This window comes from Protopterus annectens, chromosome 6.part0 (assembly GCF_019279795.1).
Source record: "Protopterus annectens isolate FY-2018-M chromosome 6.part0, PAN1.0, whole genome shotgun sequence".
Classification (NCBI taxonomy): domain Eukaryota; kingdom Metazoa; phylum Chordata; order Ceratodontiformes; family Protopteridae; genus Protopterus; species Protopterus annectens.
This window is the reverse complement of record NC_056737.1, coordinates 1,834,546,125-1,834,569,588: the sequence shown is the minus strand read 5'-3', so window position 1 is coordinate 1,834,569,588 and position 23,464 is coordinate 1,834,546,125. Positions and strand designations below refer to the sequence as shown.

At 36.9% G+C, this 23,464-nt stretch overlaps 1 protein-coding gene across 1 annotated transcript in view; it reads right to left on the bottom strand.

Annotated features, from left to right (window-relative positions):
* LOC122804031 (chromodomain-helicase-DNA-binding protein 4-like) overlaps nucleotides 1-23,464 on the bottom strand; it is a 198,978-nt gene that overhangs the window by 121,632 nt on the left and 53,882 nt on the right. Inside the window, exons 4-5 of the mRNA XM_044073708.1 lie at nucleotides 7,950-8,081; nucleotides 6,507-6,600 (exon numbers count right to left, since the gene is read on the bottom strand). Coding sequence (XP_043929643.1) covers nucleotides 6,507-6,600; nucleotides 7,950-8,081 — 226 coding nt within the window. The remainder of the gene's footprint in view (nucleotides 1-6,506; nucleotides 6,601-7,949; nucleotides 8,082-23,464) is intronic.

Below are 23,464 nucleotides of genomic sequence, written 5' to 3'. Positions count from 1 at the left end.
AAAAGTTAGCGCTTTCACCAAAAAGGCTTTCTCAAACTACAAAGCTGCCATAGAAAAAACGTCATTTAAATATGTGCAGGACAAAGCTGATAGGTTTAAAATTAATTAAATGCATATACTAAATACAGCATCATTAAATCATTTAAAATAGTATACAATCATTATAAATTATACATCCATAAAAATCACAATCCACGCTAAAACATTTGAAACATGCAACACCCTAAATATATAAAAAAAAAACCTAATAATTAGTGTCTAAAAGTTTTCTCTTTCTTAGAAGTGGTTTCACTTGTGTTCTATCATTTAGTCCAGGCTTCTTGTCCGCTCTCAGCCTGACTATCCATCTAAGTTCAATCTCTTGTAAGTGGACATCTACATCCCCACCTCTAATATCTGACAGGACATGTTGCAGGACACTAAAAACAAAATAATGTTCAGCACCCATACTTTTAACATGTTTTGCAAGTGCATTGTGTTCGGAGCCAATTCTAATACTATAAACATGTTCCCTGATGCGCTCCCTAAGCTGTCTGCACGTCTTACCTACATAGAAAGACGTGCATGAGGCAGACTAAGTACAGCACATTTGTAGTTGTACAAAATGTATTTGTCCTAAATTCATAGTCAATCCCAGTAGTAGGGTGTGTGAAGGTCAAACCTAAATCCACATATTCACACTGATTGCATTTACCGCAAGGCTGGGTATTAAAATTACCATTCCTTGGATCTAACGTCCTACAAACCGATCTATCACAGAGTTTATTTTTTATATTCTGTTTATTCTTGTATGTAAAACTGGGATCCTGTCCCACTACACTAGATAATTCTTCATCCAATTTCAAGACACAGGGAAACATTGGGATGTCTTGAAATTGGATGAAGAATTATCTAGTGTAGTGGGACAGGATCCCAGTTTTACATACAAGAATAAACAGAATATAAAAAATAAACTCTGTGATAGATCGGTTTGTAGGACGTTAAATCCAAGGAATGGTAATTTTAATACCCAGCCTTGCGGTAAATGCAATCAGTGTGAACATGTGGATTTAGGTTTGACCTTCACACACCCTACTACTGGGATTGACTATGAATTTAGGACAAATACATTTTGTACAACTACAAATGTGGTGTACTTAGCCCGGTGCGTCTCATGCACGTCTTTCTATGTAGGTAAGACGTGCAGGCAGCTTAGGGAGCGCATCAGGGAACATGTTTATAGTATTAGAATTGGCTCCGAACACAATGCACTTGCAAAACATGTTAAAAGTATGGGTGCTGAACATTATTTTGTTTTTAGTGTCCTGCAACATGTCCTGTCAGATATTAGAGGTGGGGATGTAGATGTCCACTTACAAGAGATTGAACTTAGATGGATAGTCAGGCTGAGAGCGGACAAGAAGCCTGGACTAAATGATAGAACACAAGTGAAACCACTTCTAAGAAAGAGAAGACTTTTTAGACACTAATTATTAGTTTTGTTTTTTATATATTTAGGGTGTTGTATGCTTCAAATGTTTTAGCGTGGATTGTGATTTTTATGGATGTATAATTTATAATGATTGTATACTATTTTAAATGATTTAATGATGCTGTATTTAGTATATGCATTTAATTAATTTTAAACCTATCGGCTTTGTCCTGCACATATTTAAATGACGTTTTTTCTATGGCAGCTTTGTAGTTTGAGAAAGCCTTTATGGTGAAAGCGCTAACTTTTGCTAGCTGATTAAATATATTTTTACAATCTACTGGCATTGGAACTCGTAATTGAAGCGACTGAGACTGTGGATACTCTTGGCTGTTGTCTCTACCTGCACGTGGATATTTTACAGTTCATGTAAATGTTTAATTAGTACGTTTATAACCCAGAAAGTGATGAGATCCTAGGTCTTAAAGCTGGCAGTGATAAAATATTGTGACATGTTTGTAACAGTTTAGATATTACCAAACCCTATACGTGCATGCAGCATATATTTAATGTTTCTAATGTTTTGTTTGAACATGAGTGTTCTCAGTATATCAGTATCACTCCCAGTAAATAGTGCTTTTCCAGCTCATACAGGGTAAGGTTCAAAATGTAAGACTTCATGGTAGCTAAAGTCATGCTTTTCTACTTTCAACATCAGCAGTGAGAAATACAAATAATATAGGAAAGACATCTGGAGACATGCAAGTTCACACCTCAAAAGTTTGAAATTCAGGTAGTGTGTTACTGCTGGAGACATGCAAGTTCACATCTCAGAAATGTGAAATGCAGGTAATATGTGATGCTAGAGACATGCAAGTTCACTCCTTAAAAGTGTGAAATGTAGGCAATATGAAACTGATGCAAATTCACAACTTAGAAGGGAGAAATGCAGGCAATATGTGACTGCTGGAGACGTGCAAATTCACACCTGAGAAGTCTGAAATGCAGATAATTTGTGATGCTGGAGACATGCAAGTTCACATCTCAGAATGTGAATTACAGATAATATGTAGCTGATAGATACGTGAATGTTCACACTTGTTCACTGTATTAACTACAGAAACTAATCATATGCAGAGTCTTTATGTTCATATGACAGGCAGTAATTTACAACAGATGCAGAATATGCACTAATCAATAAATATAATGGCATGCCTATACATATGTAATAAACATCACCCCCCAATGGACTACTAATGAGATATTCATCCACCAGTAATGCATGCTATTTTCCTTCTCCCCTTCTGCCCTGTGATTGGCTCCAGCCTTCCCTGCAGTGGGTGATACAGCCTGTTTATTGGTACAATGAGGATAAACATTGCACTAAACAAGAGAACCTGTATGTGGTGTTAGGAGGGGAGATGTGACTACAGGAGTATATACCTCTCAGCCTTATAGCACAAGAAATCTGGGCAAAGCAAAAAATAATGTGGGGAGGCCCAAAATAGCAACACATTTTAGATATTGCTCTAATAAACATAAAATGTTGTTAGAATAACAGGTGTTGTGTTACCATGCATTTTTGAATGATATGAAATGTGGAACTCAAATGTCTGTCATTATTTAATGACTTAAGTCCTCAATGATTTGTTAAAAATTCACAAATTTTATGAGGCAAATATATAGACATTCTGTGAAAATCTAAACATTTGAGAGGTAGGAGCACAGGGTCCCTAATCCACCACAAAGTTGCTATATTGTAGTTATGATAGTCCATAAAGGAGTCTGGTTCCAAACAGCAAACCACGAGCTTCTGATTTCCTGGCTGATACAGTGTTCTACAGTTGTGTTGTCAAGATACCAAGCCTCACAACTGTCCAGGTTTTCGCAGAATATCCAGATTTGTGCCTCATATTTTTAGTCTGTTCCTCATACAATTTGTGTTTTTCTGGCAAATCATTTAGGATTGAAGTCACTAAACAATGACATGCATTTGTGTTTCAGAGTTCATATTCCTCAGAAAATGCACGCTAACACAAATCCTGTTATTCTTGCAACCTTCTGGGTTTATAAGGACAATATTTAAAATTTGTCCCTATTTTTCAGCCTTTGCCCCCCATTATTTTAGGCTTTGTCCAGATTTCTTGCACTAAGAAGTTGAGAGGTATGCAAGGTATGCCTTCCATAATATAAAAAGTAATCATAGTATGAAACAGACTGCAGTGGACTTTTATGTATATGAATCTGCACTGTGGCACTTAACGCCTAGGTGATCGATTTCTGACAAATGGGTGAATAAGCTAGATTGCAAATGATTAACAGGGAAGACTGTGCTATCTGTCAGCTAGAAGGTGAGGTATGTTAATTTTGAACTGCAGTAATCCTTTTTGGTATCAGCTTGCCAATTTCGTTTGCCACGTTTGCATGCATCGTACAGGCAAAATAGGGAAGCAGTCCATGAGACCATTGAGGAACTTAGCTCAATTTCCCCAAAGTACTGTCTGGTCAACTAATTTTCTCAGTGTCACACAGAAAACAACTGGAGACTTAGAATATGAAAATCTGAACTACAAGGAGCAGTTTGACAATTCCTAACTTTAATCCTTTATACTAGCTGCTAGACTTATCCCCAGAGATCGACTAAATAAAATACTCAATCACAGAACTGTTTTAAAACTTATGAGCTGCACACACTAAACAGATGTTAAAAAAAAAACTAGTAGCAAACTCCTAAGTCTCCCTTGTGGTACATAACTGGTAACCATCCATATAGGTATGTTTGTGTTATATTATTCACATCTTATATCAGCTCACTATAATCGACACTTAATGGTCATGCTAAATCCTACCATCCTATTCTAATGATTTTTCGCTTACAGCTAAGGGGTAAGGGGATGATATCACTGCTTTGCCTGTAACATCGATATGCAAATAATTCTGGCCACATGGTACAGATGGATAAAGCTCTGACTATGCCCCAGAAGACCACTGTTCGACTTGTGGTCCAGGTGCTGGAGGGACTGGGTGGAGGGAGATAGGGAGTGAGAAGATGATGTCAGCTCTCCCATTATGAGGGAAGAAAGGCTGGCTAGACATATTAACAGCAGAATTAAGAGCAAGGTGAGCACTTATCTGGTTAGCGGGTTGCATGTGTGTGCGTAATCATGCATGCACTTCCTGAATGCAGCCATTGCAGAACTCACAGAGCTGCCACAGAAAGAGGAGTTAAGGCACACTCTCCATTAGATGTATGACACTGCATCAGTTTCCTTCATCTCCTCACTGGCCTTAGACATGGGTCAGGTTCAGCCTGAGAGAGGCTACAGTGGGCCCAATAGATCCAGCGAACAAGGAGAGGAATTGGTAGCAGCTGACAGTCAGTTGTGGGAAAGCAGTTAGTGTGGGAAAAAAAAATAGAAATACACTAATGCATTTACAAGGAATCTGCAGAACTAGACAAACATATACAGTAACCAGACAAATTCCTCCCTGGTTCAAGATACTAGTGTAATGTATTTTTTTAACAATGCTTTGCAAAATGTATCACAGTGAAACAGAAAAGACTGCACAGATAAGAAAAGTTAACAAAAAAAAAACACAGAAATAAAAATCCAAGGTTTAGAATTTGTCTTTTCATACTTCTGAATGAAAATAAAATGATACATGTTAGTAACTAAGAAAGTGGACATACCATTTGGTATGTTAGAATGCAGAATGTCTGTTGATTTACTTTACTTATTTGCCTGTTTTTACTCATCAGTTTTTTTGTGCATTTCATGCATTGTACCATCTTCTACTTGACACCAAGTCAACCATCCAAATTAGTACTAAAGTCATCATAACTAGTACTAACCATATCGAGGATAACCACCAGCATCCAACATTATGCATGTAAACATGCAAACACTAGACTAATTCCTTTATCTCACCTTGGTGAGGCACCAAACTCTACACAGCTACACTTGCATATCTAAGGCACCACACTTCTCATTCAGTGCACATGTTTTATAGCGTCACTCCCAGGGCAATTACATGAACATTAGAATAAAGTAAAAAAATCTAACATCTTGCTCTCCTAAGCAACGTCTACAGAGTACCACTTAAAAGTTCTCTTCTGATAGCAGGTCATTGGGTTTGAAAGACTGAATAATTTATAAGACATATTCACACAAGTTGGAACAAACGAATCTCACTGAAAAGTTCAGCGTTGTAAGCTCATTTAGAAAGTGGAATTTTTAATAGAAATTATATAGCCGTTCTAAGAAGTTTAGTTTAACAATGCCACTTAAACCTTCAGAACATACTCTTTCATCTAACTGCCATCTAACAAAATCATGAAATGAACCTCAAACAACTATCAACTCACATATAGTAAACACAACTTTCCTCCCATAATTCTTTTCAAAGAACTAACACAATTATATATTATCAAATAAGCTTTCAAAGCAGACCCTCCCCACATTAAGATCCATATAAATACCCAATTCATTCATATTTATCCAGTTGCAAGGGCAATTACATTCTCAAACAATGGAAAGTTTTCTTTTTTTTACATTGGAGTTATGGGTGAAGTCTGACTGCAACACTAGCATTCAGGTAACATGGAAGAGTCGAAGGGAAAAGAAGTTAAGTATGTTGTTTAGGCCACAAAGTACAAAAAGAATTAGAGTGAGCTTAGATAAAATTTGGGACTCCAGTTTACACAGCTGAGCACTTCAACACTATTATTATAAACAATTTCCTCATAACAGATAAAACAGAATCTTAAGCTCCATACAAACCCAAAGATTCTTTTTTGTTTCTCTCAGTCACCGATAGAAATTTAAACTGTTATGTCCAACAACCCTTGTCTTCCTAATCTGCTGCAAAAAATACAGATGAAATACCGCCCATAAATATTTCCACAAGGTAAAATAAAGTAATCCAGATATTTTTCTTCCTTCAAACCCAAAACCATCTCCACCAATAGAAAAAAATGTTCCTGCATCTTAGCAGAGAACTTAAGAGCAACCTTGCTGTTTCATCATACATCTAAAGTTAGAAACCCAGTAGCAACATTAAAAAAAGGTTTTGGTAACTTTGCTCCTTGACTTACTACTACAGTTGGATATTCTGGGGGACACTCAAACGACTTTATATTCAAGTCCAAAGTTTGCAGTGGTTGGTGTTCCTCCCCTGTCATAAATTTCCTGTAAGGAGAAGAAGTTAAAAATGTTTGTCAGTCCACAGATCTGTTAGCTCTGTGGGTCTTGCATTAAATAAAGTTCTACACAAGTCTGTGAGGTTTCATACAGTTCTAAAGCATATACAAATTAACAATGAACCTTTTCAATATCACATGGGTTACATCTATCAGTATGAGACCTGTAAGACAAAGCCAAAATCCACATTGGAAGTTTCTGATCAAAAGGGTGTACATGGCAAGGTGCCCCACAGGTATCTGAAACAAACTAAGTTTACTGATGCAATTCAGAGCTACTTTGCACAGTAAACCCACCAAGTGGATGCCATTTTAAGGAGATATGCAGTCAGACAGTGTTGGTTAAGTACTGTAGTACAGCATTCACAGGATTCATAATCCTTGCTGAAAATATCAGTTTTAATTCATAACCTTCACAAGTTGTACATCAATCTGGGTGCATGCTTGTTTTATATTAGTAAATACATAGTTGTTCATAATTACCAGAAGGCTTGTTTACATAATTAAATTTCTATACCAATTTCTTTCCAGGACTAATGTCTGAAACTCTACAAGCTAGAATAATTCAAAATAACAATCCATTTGCAAAACTAAAAAGAAAGTGAGCTGCTGTATGTTGACTAGTGCCCCCCATCCCCCAACATTCCCTATGTGTTTTCTTATGAAATTTCTTGGCAGCATCTTTAAAGCAGTTAAGACAAGCAATGAGGCAAAAAAGAAATTCTGATTGATAGTATGTATAGACTGTTATAGTAGTCTATGTCTACAAGTTTATATCATACAGTAGTGGAAGTCTCTATTCACTGTTCCTAGCAACATCCTACTGGTATAAATAGGTGACAGCCAAACTCCATAACAAATCTGAGTAGTCTGGTGTGTATTGCCTGTCTGCTCATTTAATATGGCTAAGACCCACTATGCCATAGGTACCTCTTTTCAGAAGTGACCCTGTGGCACTGCTCTGGTTAAAGAGCTGGTTCACAGCCGCACACAGTACTGAAGTAGAACCCAGGTATGTAGGACAAAATGTATGCGGTAATACCATGTTCACAAGACAAATGCGATCATAAATAACAACAGGCACTGCATGTATCACTTGCTTGCTCATGGATGTCAGTACATTATCTGCAGCATGCAAGTAGGTTCCCAACATCAGCAATGAAATATGTCTACTCTCAACAGCACTTCACATCTAAACACTGTCAATCCAGCAGGTCCAAAACACATTTATCCATTGCATATACATCCAAAAACACTTATCCATTCCACCATTTCCCAAAACCCAGTAACAGCTACAGTACAACACTGGCATTTAGCTTCCAGCCCAGCATCTCTCACCTGTGATTCCAGTAGGCCTGCTTGTGGATGTCATAATTATGGATTTCATTATTATCTGCTTCCCACGTAGCCTGTTCATAACACAAGTCTTTCCACTTTATCAAGTACTGCAAATCCCCATTTTCATCAATACTGCAAAGAAAAAGAAGACATCAGAACAACTACCAATGCAAAACAGGTTGCAATCCATAAACAGACCGGATAGCATTATAATTTAATTTACTCTGAGTTAGAAGAATGATACTTGGTGCCACTTTAAGCAAGCTTGCCTGCTTGATCCATGGAAATAGACAGAAACAATGTACTGCACAGAACCTAATTAAACATTTGTGTTGACTTGCTCACGGATGTATCACATTGTTTCAGTATTCAGCAAGACAGTATGTAATGGAATGTAAAATCTAAATTATCCTCAGACAGAGGTAATAACTAATGCCATCTTTTCATGAATATTACTGGGTATATCCACACATCACCAGTGTCATCTTGATAATTGTTAATGAGCATATCCAATTGTCAATTGATAAATATTAATGATCATATTTATATGTACTGCCGTTGCTGCACGTGTACTGAAAACTTCAGCTATGCAAATACTAAACGAATGTTCCAAGTATCTATCAAGACCATATGTTTCTGCCTTGCTTTTTTTAGTCTTCAGATGAATTAAGTTGATTTCCTTATTTAGCAAGTAGCTGTTCTTGACAGGTAACTGGAAAATTTGTTTAATATTTAGAAAGCTGAAGATGTCCAAAATGCAATGATGATCTGCAAATATATGCAAGACATGAGGGAGAAAAACTGCAAACATACAAATGAGAAGCAGAAGTACACTGAAATACTACATATAAGAGTCGATCGTGTTACATATGTTGAAGACATATACACGAGGTAGTGGTTCAGCCATCGCAGTAACTTAGCCATGTCTTTTAGCTCTGTGATGTGTATTACTCACAGTGTACTGTATGAACAATGCCCCTGCTTTGTCTCCCCACTCAGTCACAAAGGTTCTTACAGCCTAAAATGAAAACGATAGGAAAAGAATTTACTGTAATTTGCCTTGTTTCTCTCTCTGTCAGCTGTAACAGACATCTAGTAACACAAACAGAAGCTTTACACATACATTAGGAAGAAAGTGCACATATATATCTGTATCTATATATCTGTCTATATATCTATCTATATATCTATATTTATACATATATACATATATATATATATATATATATATATATATATATATATATATATATATATATATATCTATATGGTCTACTATTGAATTGACGAAACTGCATCAGTCGACCGGTCACGTCAACCCAAAATGCCAAATCCATACCATCAAAAGGCAGCCAAGTCGAAACTGAATACATCAACACCTGTAGTTCGATGTATTCGACATAGCAGGAGGTGATGTCAGTCACCCATGCTATGCAGCTTAATGTACCATGACATTCCACAGTCAATGGTATGTGTATTTTATTATTTTGCAAGGGGGGGCAAGACACTTGGTACCCCCCACCCCCCTGCAAATTATATATACCAACTCCAAGATCACACTACAGTGAGGAAATGGGTTAATTCACTGTTCCTCACTAAACCGTGATCTCCATTCACAATGCCAAACTCAGATAATCGACCTACACTACCCATTCACTGTAGTGTAGCTGATGTTTTCTGGTTCGGCATTCTGCCCATTGGAAACCACCTTTTGACCACATGCCAGTCGACCACAGGCACTTCACCAATTCAATAGTAAACCTATAGCTCAAAGCATGCTCTTTATCTTTCTTATTCCCTATTTGCACATTTTAAAATCTCCCCATCTGTAGTCAAAAATTAAAGGAAGATGGTCACTTCCCAGATCATGAAGCCAAACATTCCTCTTAATCTTCAAGGCTTGAAGCAGAAGCCATGTCTCCCAATGCAGTGGAATTGCAATGCTTGGACTTCGCCTCCAACACCATGTCTGAAGTGGTTGAAAGCAGTGCATACTAGGCAACCATTCTTGAGGACAGGGAGAGTGATGGGAGTTTATTCTTGCTGCAGCTAGGATTAGAAATGGTCAGGAGCTAAATCATTGAGATTCTGGTATCAGTTCATATCAATTAACAAAAGCTGTTTCAGGTGAAATAAGCAGTGAAGAGCAGAACTCAGGACTGTGAGCTCTAAATGAGCTGCCTCCATCTTGATTCTCTTAATTTGCTAGAAGCTACAGTATTTTGGCATTGAATTAACAAGGGTTTTCAGCTAGTATTGTTGGCGTTTCAGTTGTCACAGTTCTATCCTTTCACCCTTCTGGAAAGGAGGACAGTATGAAGAAGAAGTAAGTTGAGTCTTAATTTTAGCAGAGACGTAAACAATATCTTCCTTAAACAGAGATGTTCTACCAACCCCAGAGAGCTTAAGAACAGATCTTTTAAGTTTTCTTTTAATATGATCATCCATTGGTATCTTACCATAACTGTACTATAATGAAGTAATTCACCTTTCTTTTGTATCCCCTGACTTATTAGTGATATTTGGTGATAAGTTTGATAAACACACACACAATATATGTCATAGGACTGCTTAAACTGTTTCCTTGTTGCAGCAGACAGTTAATTGCAGTGTGCTAAAGATCACATCTATTATCCTTTACATGACAATTAAACTTTTGAGAGCTAGGACCGCCACATTTTTAGAAGACCATGGTGATGCATTTGTTATAGACACATACAATTATGCTGGGCAAACAATACCATCAGCCAATGCAATGGAACTTTTTTCATTTTACTGTGTTAATTATGTTGTTTTACATTATATAAAGATGTTTCAGATGCAGTATATTACATTTCATTAAAATGTAGAGGAAAGTTTAAAATGTTTGTATTTAAATATCAGAAATATCTGCTTTTTCATACAGGACTCAGTTGTTCAAATCAGTGCCACCAACACCCATAGGAGGCTAGAGGTACCCTAAGTACTGTACCACTTTACAGACATGCATGAAATGATGGATCCAGTGCTTGCATCCTGCACAGCTTCTACCATTTTGTTCTCACTTCATATGCCAGCATACCTTTTTTCCACATCTTGTTTGGTTCTTTGCACCATTCTTATATGCATTTATGTTTTCTATTTCATTGCCTACACTTCTTGTGCTTTCTGATCCAATTACATGCTGCACATTCATGTCTAAGACCCTGTGGTCAGGTATGGTATATGCTGGAGTGAGTACCTTGAGTAAGAGGAAAATGGAGCCATGGGTGGAATTTTCATTTAAAGCACAACCATCTAATGAGAAGATACCAAAGCACTAGGACTTGCAATTAACTTAGTAAATTAGTACTGCATTTCAAGTTTTCGAGTTTTCGAAGCTATTTGGACACTGACCACATTTCAGGGGTGGTGACCTCATTGAGCAGAGTAATAAAAGTCATTAAGCACTATCCACAGCCTAATCAGGATAAGTTAAGGATTAAGAATATCTCCTACTTTAAGGCAGTATGTGACAATCTGATTTTTAAAATGGAAGTAAATTATAGGAGAAACTTGCCTGCATATACAGATATCTGTACCTCACTTTTCTTAGAATGGAGCACCCATAATTGCCTGGGCTCACATTATTAACCAATATTTTACCATTAGTACATTTCACATCTTCTTAAACACACATCAATCATTTCAATACCAAAAGTACCCAAACCACCTATATTCTGTAACTTAAACCCATTTTAAATCTACACTCTACAGCAAAAAATCAATACAAAGGTAGTGTATAGACCATCTATCAAGTATGATATTCTAGGTAATTCAAAGTATGGCTTTAGAAATGGATACAATGCACAGAGTTGTATCTATATAAATATAGAAAAGAACCACTCATACCAGCTATTTCTGAGGATATGCAAAGGGAATTTGAAGCTACTGACCACATTTGTCTTTTAGCATGGTTAAGGAGATATGGCCTTGTAGCAGGTCTTTTCTAATGGTTTACCATTTACCTAAAAGACTGAGCATTCTGGATCATGCAAGATGAAACCTACTTAAAACAGGAGAATTTACAGGTAAGAATCTGTCTGACTCCACATTAAGCCAACAAAATTTACAACTATTTTGCTTAGCCCTTATGACTATGCAAAGTGGTTTCTTGCAAATATCTAGACATTTGAGTAGAGCCAAATCTCACATTTAAGCTACACACAGATATGATTGTCAGTGAAGTGCTAAAAGATGTTAAGAGGTGGCATAAACTGCCTAGTCATAGTATACGTGAAGCAAGAAAGGCAAATGGAATAAATGTCCTAATTTCCGTTAATTGCCTTTGACTCCCCAGGAAACCATTTGCATAATCATAGGTGCCAAACAAAATAGATGATAATTTTGATTGATTAGTGTGGAGTCTAACATAGATTAGTGTTTCTGCCTTACAGCTCTTGATTGATAAATTTGCTTCTCATCTGGTCTACCTTCTGTGCAGAGACTGCATGTCCTCTTTATAGCAGGGTTTTCCACTGGGTGCTCCAGTTTGCACTTACATCCCTAAGGCATAAAATAGGAGTGAGGGCATGTCTGCACATCCTGTAATGAGTTGGAGCCCCACTCAAGATGAGAATCTAGGCCTTGTGCCCACTGAGTGACAAAACAGGATCCCCACCCTCCCTTCCCCATACACATACCACAACTCTGTTTTGGATTATGCAGAACATTACAGAATGGATGCATCTGTAATATGTGCTTCTTAGGTCATGCTTGAAAAGTCTCAGTCCCATATGCAATCAGGGATGAGACTGTTGTGTCAGAGTGTCCCAAAAATATTTCTGTATTATGTACATGTGATAAAAAATGAGGCTATTGGAGCAGTATCCCCACAGCAGAGTCTCCACAATCAACAGAAGTTGCAGAGGCTGAATTGACATCTGCAATGTCATTAACATGGATTTAAACAGCAACATTGATGCTGGAATCCTGGTCACTGGTAGACAGATGGAATGAATTGAGACCAGCTCTCCTCTTCTGATGTGTTTGGACTGTTAACACTCCCTAGAAAAGAAAAAGTAGACATTGGCAGGCTTACAACAAGGGGGTAGCAATTGAAGGACATCTGTGGCAAGGTATTGGCAGTTCCTGTACTATACAGTTAGTGTGTGTGTGTGTGGGGGGGGGGGTTGTGGGAATAGATAGTGCAGCATTTGGATATTTGTCAAGATGTTCATAAATAACAAAGATGTTGCAGATGCTACCAGTCTGCATGAGGTTGTTTCTGTGACTGCATACTGACATGCAGAGAGACAGAGCTACACGATATAACAGGCACTTTTCCATAGTTAGGCACCAATATTTTGAAAGAGTATCATGCATATACTACATGCCCCACCATTTTTACAACAATAAGAAATAAACATAAGTATAACCTAATTTGCATTATGGTATAGCAGCAATGATCCAGTGATGTGCATGCTACACCAAAGGTTACAAAGTATCTGCAGACATTACACTGCACTCAACACCAATATCTAATTTAAGTTCAACTCTTTTATTAATTGTGAGAAGTTTGTGCCAGTCAGATTAGCTATCATGCTGCAATGCCTCTGATTCATTTTTAAACTGTAGAGTATCAGTCTCTGCTTTAAAAGTGCCTACAGCTTGTTTTCTTGTATTGCTGCATAACCTGAAAATTCTTCTGAACACTATTGTCTTTCCTTTTATACATCATTGGAAAATTATTCTTTTTGCCACAACTTCTACAAAACTCAGTAAGCAATGGGCACTTCTTAATGTTGTGCATATATAACTACACCTGGTACATGAGATTTAGATTTCAATAGAGTCACATATCCTTATATTGTGGAATTATTGAATCCCCAAATTATGTGAATATTCTACAAAAGGGCCTTACAGAAACAGAAGCTTGGTGCCAGAGGCATGTGCTCAAGCTCAATGCGAAGAAATGTATAGTTATCCTCTTTGGGAAAAAACATGTACCCATGAATTACCACATAGGTGGCAGTACACTAAACACTGAAAGTGTGATAAGAGACTTAGGAACACAGGTGGACAGTGGTCTCACCTTCGATAACCACATCATCACAACAGTCAGGAAATCCTTCTATGTGGTACACCTCATCACTAAGGGCTTTTCATCCAGAAAAAAGGAGGTCATTGTCCCACTGTACTCATCCCTCATTAGACCCATTATAGAATACAATGCCCCATTTGGTATGTACCTCTCAAGACATCTCCAACAACTGGAAAGGCTGCAGAAATACCTCACTAAAAGAATCACAGGCCTAAAGCAGAGGCCCTATGCTGACCATCTAAAAAAACTCCAGCTATACTGTGTCGCTTATTGTCTACTCAGAGGCAATCTCTGCTTAACATACAAGGCCATGTCACACCCAGAGCCATTGGACATGCTACACTTAAAGAAATCCCAATCCCTCAGAGCCACATGCTCCAGGGATCTAAACCTTGTCATCACAATGAACAAAACATGCTGGAGGGATAGGTTCCTGACCCAAAGACTCCCCAGACTCTGGAACAGACTGCCCATACATGTCAAGCAGAATGCTTCTTTAGCCGTCTTCAAAAGGAACCTTGACGATTGGATGGGAGATAGGAAATTCCCCCCGCAGATCACATCAGTCACCCTGCTAGACAGGGGTCAAAGTAAGTAAATATTGTGGGAAGAAATAGCCAGGGAATTGTTATGGCTAGGCTTGTATAGGCCCTAGGGCCAATAGCCTAGTACCAACCTATGAATCTATAATCTTATATTGATATTTTTCAGTTTTGTTATTACAACAGCTCCTCCTTTTTTAGAACTACAAAACGTCAACCATTCCATTTTATACTTCATACTTAATATTTTCATTACTAAATATCCTCATTATCTCTTAAACTCTTCATTACTGTGTATAAATTTAAGGATGACATATATGCTATAGGGTTTATTAACTCTTAACCTCTTTTTGCATTATGTACGTATAACACCACTTTTTGCAGGGTTTAACACTGATCCCCATATAAAAGCAAATATTATATAGCATACACCCTTGTCTTAATTTAAAGGAACACTAAAGACACTAGTTAAATAAATAATCCTTTCTAACAGGCCTGAATTCATTAAATATACTTTCTTTTTAAGGGAAAGCCTAAAAGACTTCCAAAACAGACACATTTTTTAAATTCCTCTATTTTTTTCTTTCCATACAGAATTTATAATGTCTTGCTTCCCAAAGCTTTTTTCCTAGGATCTTAATTTTTTCTTTATTAAATTCAACTCCACCAATCTTTCCTTCAAAAACCTAAGCCTTGACTTTTATCTTTATTTAATACTAGCCCAAACACCTTAATATCTTCTTGTAACTGCTTTATTACTAGATTTATGCTACCTTCATTTTTAGTTATAATGATAATGTCATCTGCATAATTCAACAATGTGGGCATTTTTATCTCTTCCTTAGAAATGTAACTAGTAGCATGCATGTCCTTATTCATTTCCATTGATATTAAGTTTATTACTAGTGTGAATAATGTACCACTCAATGGGCATCCTTACCTGATACCATTCTCTAATTTTATATCATCACTCAACCATTCATTTATCATAATCTTTACTAGATTATACTTGTATGCTGACATAACCACAGTTTTAATCCTTTTGACTTATATTATACATATGAAATATATCCCACAATACTGAATGGTGTATCGAATCAAATGCTTTATTTAAGTCTCTTACCATCACTTTTGCCTGAGCATTTCTAACTACTATATCATCTACTAATTCCCTAATTATTAATAATAAGTCTTGAACGTTTTTACCTTTTATTAGAAACACATAATCATTTACAACCTTACCTACTTTTCCTTCCATCCGTTTGTGTAATATTTTCATAAAAATCTTATAATCTGTATTATTTAATACAATTTGTCTCCAAGTTTGAACTTCTTCCTTCTCTCCTTTTTTCCATATAAATCTGATGATACCTCCACACAGCTCTTTATACAACAAACCTTTCTCTAACCATTCATTTAATACCTTTACAAACCATTTTTTTCTCCAAATTCAGAGTTTTATACATCTTATATTCTATTCCATCTGGTCCTGCTGCAGAATATAAATGCATTCCTTTTATTACCTGTTCTAGTTCTTCTATTGAATCTGTTTTTCTAAATCATTATTCTCTTTGTCTGAAGATGTATATATCTTCCATTTCTTCCATATCTTATTTCTCTGTTCTTTAATTACTGTCCTAATATATTCTTTTACTATATTCAAAATCTGCTCATGTGCTACGTATCTTACCTGATGATTTTTTCATTTCCCTTATTTATTACGCTATTATTCTCTTCGATTATTTTTCATAAATATGGTGCAATTTCTTCTTTTTTCCTTTTAAAAAATAACTTTGTTTATAAAATAAATGCTCTATTTTTTTCTTATTCATTTCATATAGTTTCTGTCCCTTACTAAAGAAATTCTCATCTTTCTTCTCTATATACTCAGCCATATGATTACTTAAATTCATATAATTCCTCTTTTCCCTATATATTTCCCTTTTTCCCATGTCATACAACCTTTTGTATATTTTAATCTAAAATTTAACCACCATTCTGACCAATTTTTGTAAAATTCTCTCATTTCAACATGATCTTGCCATAAACTTGTGACCTCTTTTCTCCCTTTATCATCCCATTTTACTTCATTTATTGTTTTTATGCCTGTCCCTATTTTTATATAATCATCATTTCCTTTTACCATAACCCATATTGCCCTATTGTTCTGAAAACCCTGTCAGTAATACTCCTTGTGCAAATGCCACTTAATGTTCCGATAATAAAAAAATCTATTTCTGTTCTTTTCTCCCCTCTTCTATATGTCCAAGTCTCTAAATTCCACAATTTTAATTTTCCATGTTTTATAATGTCCTTTACTACTTTAACATCATAAGCCTTTTTGTTTGGTTCTCTTAAATTACAATGAGAATCCCCTACTAAAATTATCTCCATATTAACTGCTACATGTTGTATTATCTTTCTAATCATCTCTTCCTTCTCCTTTTTTATAACATAAACATATAATGCAATAATTCTCACAACATGCTCTCTCCATATTATGTCAATAATAGTAATTCTACCTGTTAACAACAAATGTAACATCTAACACTTTAATTGTATCTTTATATAACACAAGTATTCCTGGACAGGTCTTTTTCTTGAAATTTCATATTGCATTTTTCCCCACCACACTTCTGTTTGAGATCTTTCTGTTTTTTTTTTACAAAAATCTAGTATCTTCTAGTATAATAACACCACTATCTAACTTTTTGCACCACTCCAAAATCCTTATCTTTCTTTCCAACTTTTTAAAACTATTCACATTTATTGACAAACCTTAACACGTAATTCTGCTTTAAATAATAGTATGTATTGAATCTTTCCCTTTCTTTTTTCTTTATGTCTTCTATATTTTTCCTTTTCCTTTCTCTCACTCTTTTTCCAATTGAATTTCTTTTTTTGTCTAACTATATTCCATTTAGCATCATTATTCTCACTTAAACTTGACTCTTCTTCTTCAACATTTACTGTATTTAAATCATCTCTCACTTTATTTTTTGAGTTACTTGTTCCATATTGGTATTACTGCTAGCCTTTTTTCCATTTTTTTCTCTTCTACATCCTTTCCTATAGCTTTATCCTTATTACCTTTTTCTATTACATTCTCTGTTTTATCTGATACTACTTCATTTTCTTTTTCTTCATACTACCCCCCCCCCCCCCACCACCAAAATGTCCCACATTTTTGCATTTATAACATTTAGGTCAACAATCCTTTATATCATGTCCTAAACCCCCCCCACATATAAAACATTTTCTTTTTTCACATTTGTTAATTTAATTATCCATTTTTTCACACAAAAAGCATGTCATTGGCTGTCCCCAATATCTCACCAAACCTCTATCTCCTTCAACATTAATAACATTTGGAATATGTGAACTACAATAATTTTCCCATGCTGCAGTCCATAAATCTCTATCATCATACACTTTTGCTAAATTCAGCACATCATTTCTTAGATTTATTAAGTGCATTTTTAAAGTGTCTTTTTCAACTTCAGTTCAGAATTGAATATTAATTTTTCTTAGTTTCCCTAAAAGAGGGCTTAAGTACATATAAGTTCCAAGGTGAACACTTTTTCTTTATTTTTCATATTCCTCTATAAACTTTCCATCATCTACCCAGTCTTGAAAATAATGTCACAAAAGGTCTCTTTATTAATATGTATAAATGTCCTTACTTCATTTGTTTTAATCCCGAATGTCTTAATAACTTTGTCCCATACCTTGTATCTATACATTGGAGCATCTTCCTTCTTTTCAACTTGAACCTTAAACAGTCTTTTTCTTCTAACTTTCATATCTTCTACTTGCTTACCACATATTCCTTCTCTCACCTTCTCAGCATATGATTTCTTCTCTGTCTGTGTCTCCTCACTCTGCTGCCCTTCTTTCTTCTGTATTCTGTCAATCATTTCTCCCCAAGATAAATCCTTTCCATTTTCTGGTTCACTTTCCTCCACCATTTCCAACAATATATCATCCTGCAACCCTCCCGACTGGAGGGTTGTAACAATACAATCCTTTGTTACATCCTTGTATTCAAAAAACTTCTGCTGGAACATCTCTTCCAAATCTATCTCCACTACTTCTGCTACCTTCCTACTAATTTGAAAAGGCTCGACTGCCTTTCCTTCCATCTCTGACACACCATATTCCTTTCTCACACTATTCTTGGCTTCTGACTCATTCTCCAACAAAATAAACATCTCTGCTGTTCAATTAAAAGCACCACAATCAAGATTAATTTTCTCATTTTGCTGTATGACCTCCATTTTTGCTTGTGGTAGCTTCCTGCTTCTCTGAGCCACCTTAATGCATGGACTGGAAGTAGGAAGCAATATGTGCCACACGCACACACACACACACACACACACACACACACACACAAAGTCCCCCTATGGAAAAGAGTAGGGGAAGTTTCTCAATGCCTTGGTCAAATTTCCCCTAGTAGTATAAATACCTCCTCTGGTCTCCCCTGAAAAGATGCCACTAGGCAAGTGGGACTAGTCCAGTAAAAAAAAAAAAAATAAGTGAATAAATAAAAGCTTACCCATTGTTTGATTACACTTAGTTGTGTTTCATACTAATGAGTCAGAAAATTCACCAATTTCACAGTCTTTAGCCCAGTAACTTAGGCATGTATAGATTATACAGCTCCTTATACTCTAGTATAGACCAAATGATAAAATAAGCAGCAAGTTCTTCCTAAGTTCACAGTAATTCACATATTTTATATTAACTGTTCTGTCTCTATCCCATTCTTGAGGCAAGAATGTTAAACACCTTGAGGGCTTCTTCCCCTGCAACAAGCACAAATGAGGTAGAATGTACATATTCAGGATTCCTAGCTATTCTACCAGAAATGAGGACTAAATCATATCTTCTAGTTTTCTGCTAAACCACCTTGAAGAAATAAATAAAACAGAAACTGAGCACTTTTAACAAGTTATGGATGTAAAAACTTGTGATTTTACTTAAAAATAATTATGAAACATCAATTTTATTGGGATCACTATGAAATACCGAATGCTCAAAATCCCGACACTGAAAACACTGAGACCTGATGACCGAAACCCCGCATTACCGAAAGACCAGAAGCGCGAAATGCAAAATCCCGATGTCAAGGGATTTTGCGTTAGCGCTTCTGGTGTTGCGGCTCAGGTAAGTATGTGTGCGTAAGTGTGTTTGTGAGGGGTGTAGTGTGTGTAAATGTGTGTTGTGTGTGTGTGTGTGTGTGTGTGTATGTGTGTGTGTGTGTGTGTGTGTGTGTGTGTGTGTGTGTGTGTGTGTGTGTGTGTGTGTGTGTGTGAGGGACTGTAATGTGTGGGTGTGAGTTTGCCTTGTGTGTCTGTTTGTGCAATCTCTGAGTTAGAATAATAAAGTAAGGGGGTGCAGGGGGGCTTGCCCCCCTGCCTATGTCTAGTGTAGGATGCATTGCTTGGTTGTGGTGGGAAGGTGTGTGTGTGTGCTGTTTGGTTGTGTAACTTTTGCGATTTTGAATTTTGCGGTTTTACATATTCGGTATTGTGGGGTTTTGGGCATGTGGTCTTGGTGTTTTAAGCATCGTGATTTTGGGCGTTCGGTATTTAGTAGTGATTCCATTTTATTGCACTGCTCTGCTCTTGCCAAAAAGATAGAGGGAGGCTGAGCTCTGAAAGGTCAAAGCTAGGAACAACAAAAAATAAATGTCCACAATGTGACATAAAAAGTACACCAAAAAATAAGGGAGGTGGAGTAAGGCCGTGGTTACTGCTGCAGTAATCTACTGTTATGGTAAGTGTATTTACAGAACTGTACTATGTTCATCTTTTTGATCACTGTTGCAGTAGCCTTAGCTATATGGGTAGGCTACCCTAGCTAACCTCATTTGGGAGGTGGAAGAAGAAGAATCTATGAGCTTCTGGAGAACAGTCCTTGTAAAGTCTGATCTAAACCTAGAGAAGGAACCAAACTTATAGTGCTTTGTAAAAGTATAAAGAGAGGACCAAGTAGCAGCTTCTAGAATACTTCTAGAATCCAGACCTTTCCAAAACCTGTAGATGATGCCAAAGCCCTGTAGGAGTGGGCCTTGACCATGTCTGGAATAGTTTTGTTATCGTGAGTATAGCAGAATGTCATAGCCTTAGACAACCATTTTTAACACAGGTCGTCTCTTTTCTCACCTTCACAAGAAATGAATAATTGATCTGAAGATATGAAAGATTTAGTTCTGCCAAGATAGTAGCTGAGTTGTCTGAGAACATCTAAGGTATGGAGTATCCTTTCCCTAATTTTTAGGTTCAGGAAAGAAAGTGTTGAGATGGATAGTTTGACTTAAAGTAAGCTTGGATCTCACTTTAGACATAAAAGAAGGATTAGTTCTAAAAAAAACACCCTTATAGAAAATGAGATAGGGTTGACTCAACACAAGAGCTTGTAACTCAGATATCCTTCTTGCAGAGGTCAGAGCAATCAGTAAAATTGTTTTCCATGTTAAGAACCTCAAGTCAGCCAGATTAGCTGGTTCAAATTGAGCAAGTGTTAGCTATTCTACCACAAAATTAAGAAGTCAAGGAGGAGTCACCAGTTTTCTTGGAGGTCTCTTATGGAAAAAGGTTTTCAAAAATATTTTGGCATGAGACTGATTGAAAGAGAAGGATCCATGGGCAGACATGCTGAAATAGAAGACAAATGAATCTTGACAGAGGACTATGAAAGGCCATAGGATAGCAACTCATGCAAATATTTTAAAACCAGAGAACACCTACCCTCAAAAGGGTGCTGGTTATGTTGTTAGCATGAACTAGATAACCTTTTCCAATTGCTAATATATGATTTTTTAGTAGCAAGCTTTCTTGTCTCCATACATACCTGCTTCACAACCTCAGTAAACAGGTGCCTAAAAAGAATTAAAACCCTATTATCCAGGCAGTCAGTTGAAGTTGATTGATGTTGGGATGTACCAAAAACTACTCTTCTTGAGGGAATACATTCAGTCTGTGAGGAAGCTTTTGGTAATTGCCCCTGGGTATTTCCAAAAGAAGGGAGAACCATGGTTGTCTGGGCCTGAAGGGAGTCACCACAGTGATCTTAGGGGAATTCCTTCTGAATCTATAAAAGTACATGGATATTAGTGGAAAGGGTGAAAAAACATTCCTGTCCAAGGAAAAGAAAATGCATTTGTCTTCCAGTCCTTCTTGATGGAGTCCTGGAACAGAATCTTACCAGATGATTGTTCAGAGAGGAGGAAAGAAGGTTAGCTTGAGGAAGTCCCCCACAAATGGATCAAATCTTGGAAGACCCCCTAACCTAGTTTCCATTTGTGAGGGTCTGACTTAGTCCTGCTCAGATTGTCTGCCACACAGGTTTGCTCACAGAATGTAGGATGCCTGCAGAGTGAGATTGCGCTGTGAAGCTATATCCCAAGCTAACATAGCTAGTCTGCAAAAGGGTAGAACCTGGATCCCCTGCTTGTTGATGCATTATGTGACTATGGTATTATCTATAACTGGGAGTGATACAGAATCCTGAGACCGAAATCCTGAGACCAAAATCCTAAAAACTCAAAATACTGAAAACTCAAAATCCTGAAAACATACAGGATACCAACACTTACTATATTCCAGCACAAGTACATACAGAAAGAAATAAAACACAAACTATATTACTATTCTACAAGTGTAAGAAGGGGGCAAGTCCCCCTGCACCCCCAACACCACCTGCTATTTAAATATATCAACTCTAAGACTGCACTTAGTGTAGTGAAGTGCAATCTCGGAGTTGATATATTTAAGTAGCAGGGGGTGTGGGGGGTGCAGCCCCCCACATGAGGGGTGCAGGGGGGGCTTGCCCTCCTGCATATAGTTGAAGGGTAATATGTTTCTGTTGTACTTGTACTGGAATATAGTAAGTGTTGGTATCCTGTATGTTTTCAGTATTTTGAGTTTTCAGTATTTTGAGTTTTCAGGATTTTGAACTTTCAGGATTTTGGTCTCAGGATTTTGGGGTTTCAGGATTCTGTAGCACTCCCCTATAACTACATGAAGAGGTCCTGGGGACCAAAAAAGGTTCAGAATGCTGAGTGCTTTGATCAGGACAAGCATCTCCTTGATATTTATGTGCTTGCATCTGTCTTTGGTGTCCCACACCCACTGAACTTTTATCCTTCCTGAAACTGCTCACCAAGCAAAGTCCAAAATCTCTGTGGTGACTGACTTTTCTGGAGCATGGAAAGAGAAGAGGAGACCTCATTTTAAGAATATCTGTTGTTTCCAACAAATGATTTCTCTTCTGACACACCACAGCACAGGGATTTGAAAATATAAAGGATCTTGGTACTGGCATTTCCTTGCAGTGACCAATATCTGAGTGGAAAAACTTAGAAAGAGATCTAGATAGACATCTATTTTTCATGTGGAAGAAAAGTTCTTTGAACTTAGATGTGTAGTTGACATTCCAGGAACACAGTCCTCTGTGAAGGAGTCAAGAAATACTTTTAAATGTTCTATTGGAATCCCAGCTTGTGTAAGAGATCTGTCACCCAAGACAGAGATTCCTGCCACTTTGAAAAGATACGCAAATCATCTAAATATGGAAAATGTGGATACCCTGTAGCCTGAAATGAAGTATAACTGGAGCTAGACACTCTGTGAACACTCTTGGTGAAAACTGATAATGTGATCCAGACACGCAAAACCTTAAGAAACGTCTGAAGTCTGGATGAATATAAATGTGCTGAATCTTTAAGTCTAGTGTTACCAGGAAATGTGAAAGAGGAAGAAGAAGTAACAGGTTGTGAAGAGACATCTTTTTGAATTTGGGCACTATCACAAACAGGTTTAGGAAAGATTCAGAACTAGTCTCCAACTAGGAACATCCTTGAAAAAAAAAAAAAAGCTCTTCTTCACCTGGGAAGGAGGAACTGGGTC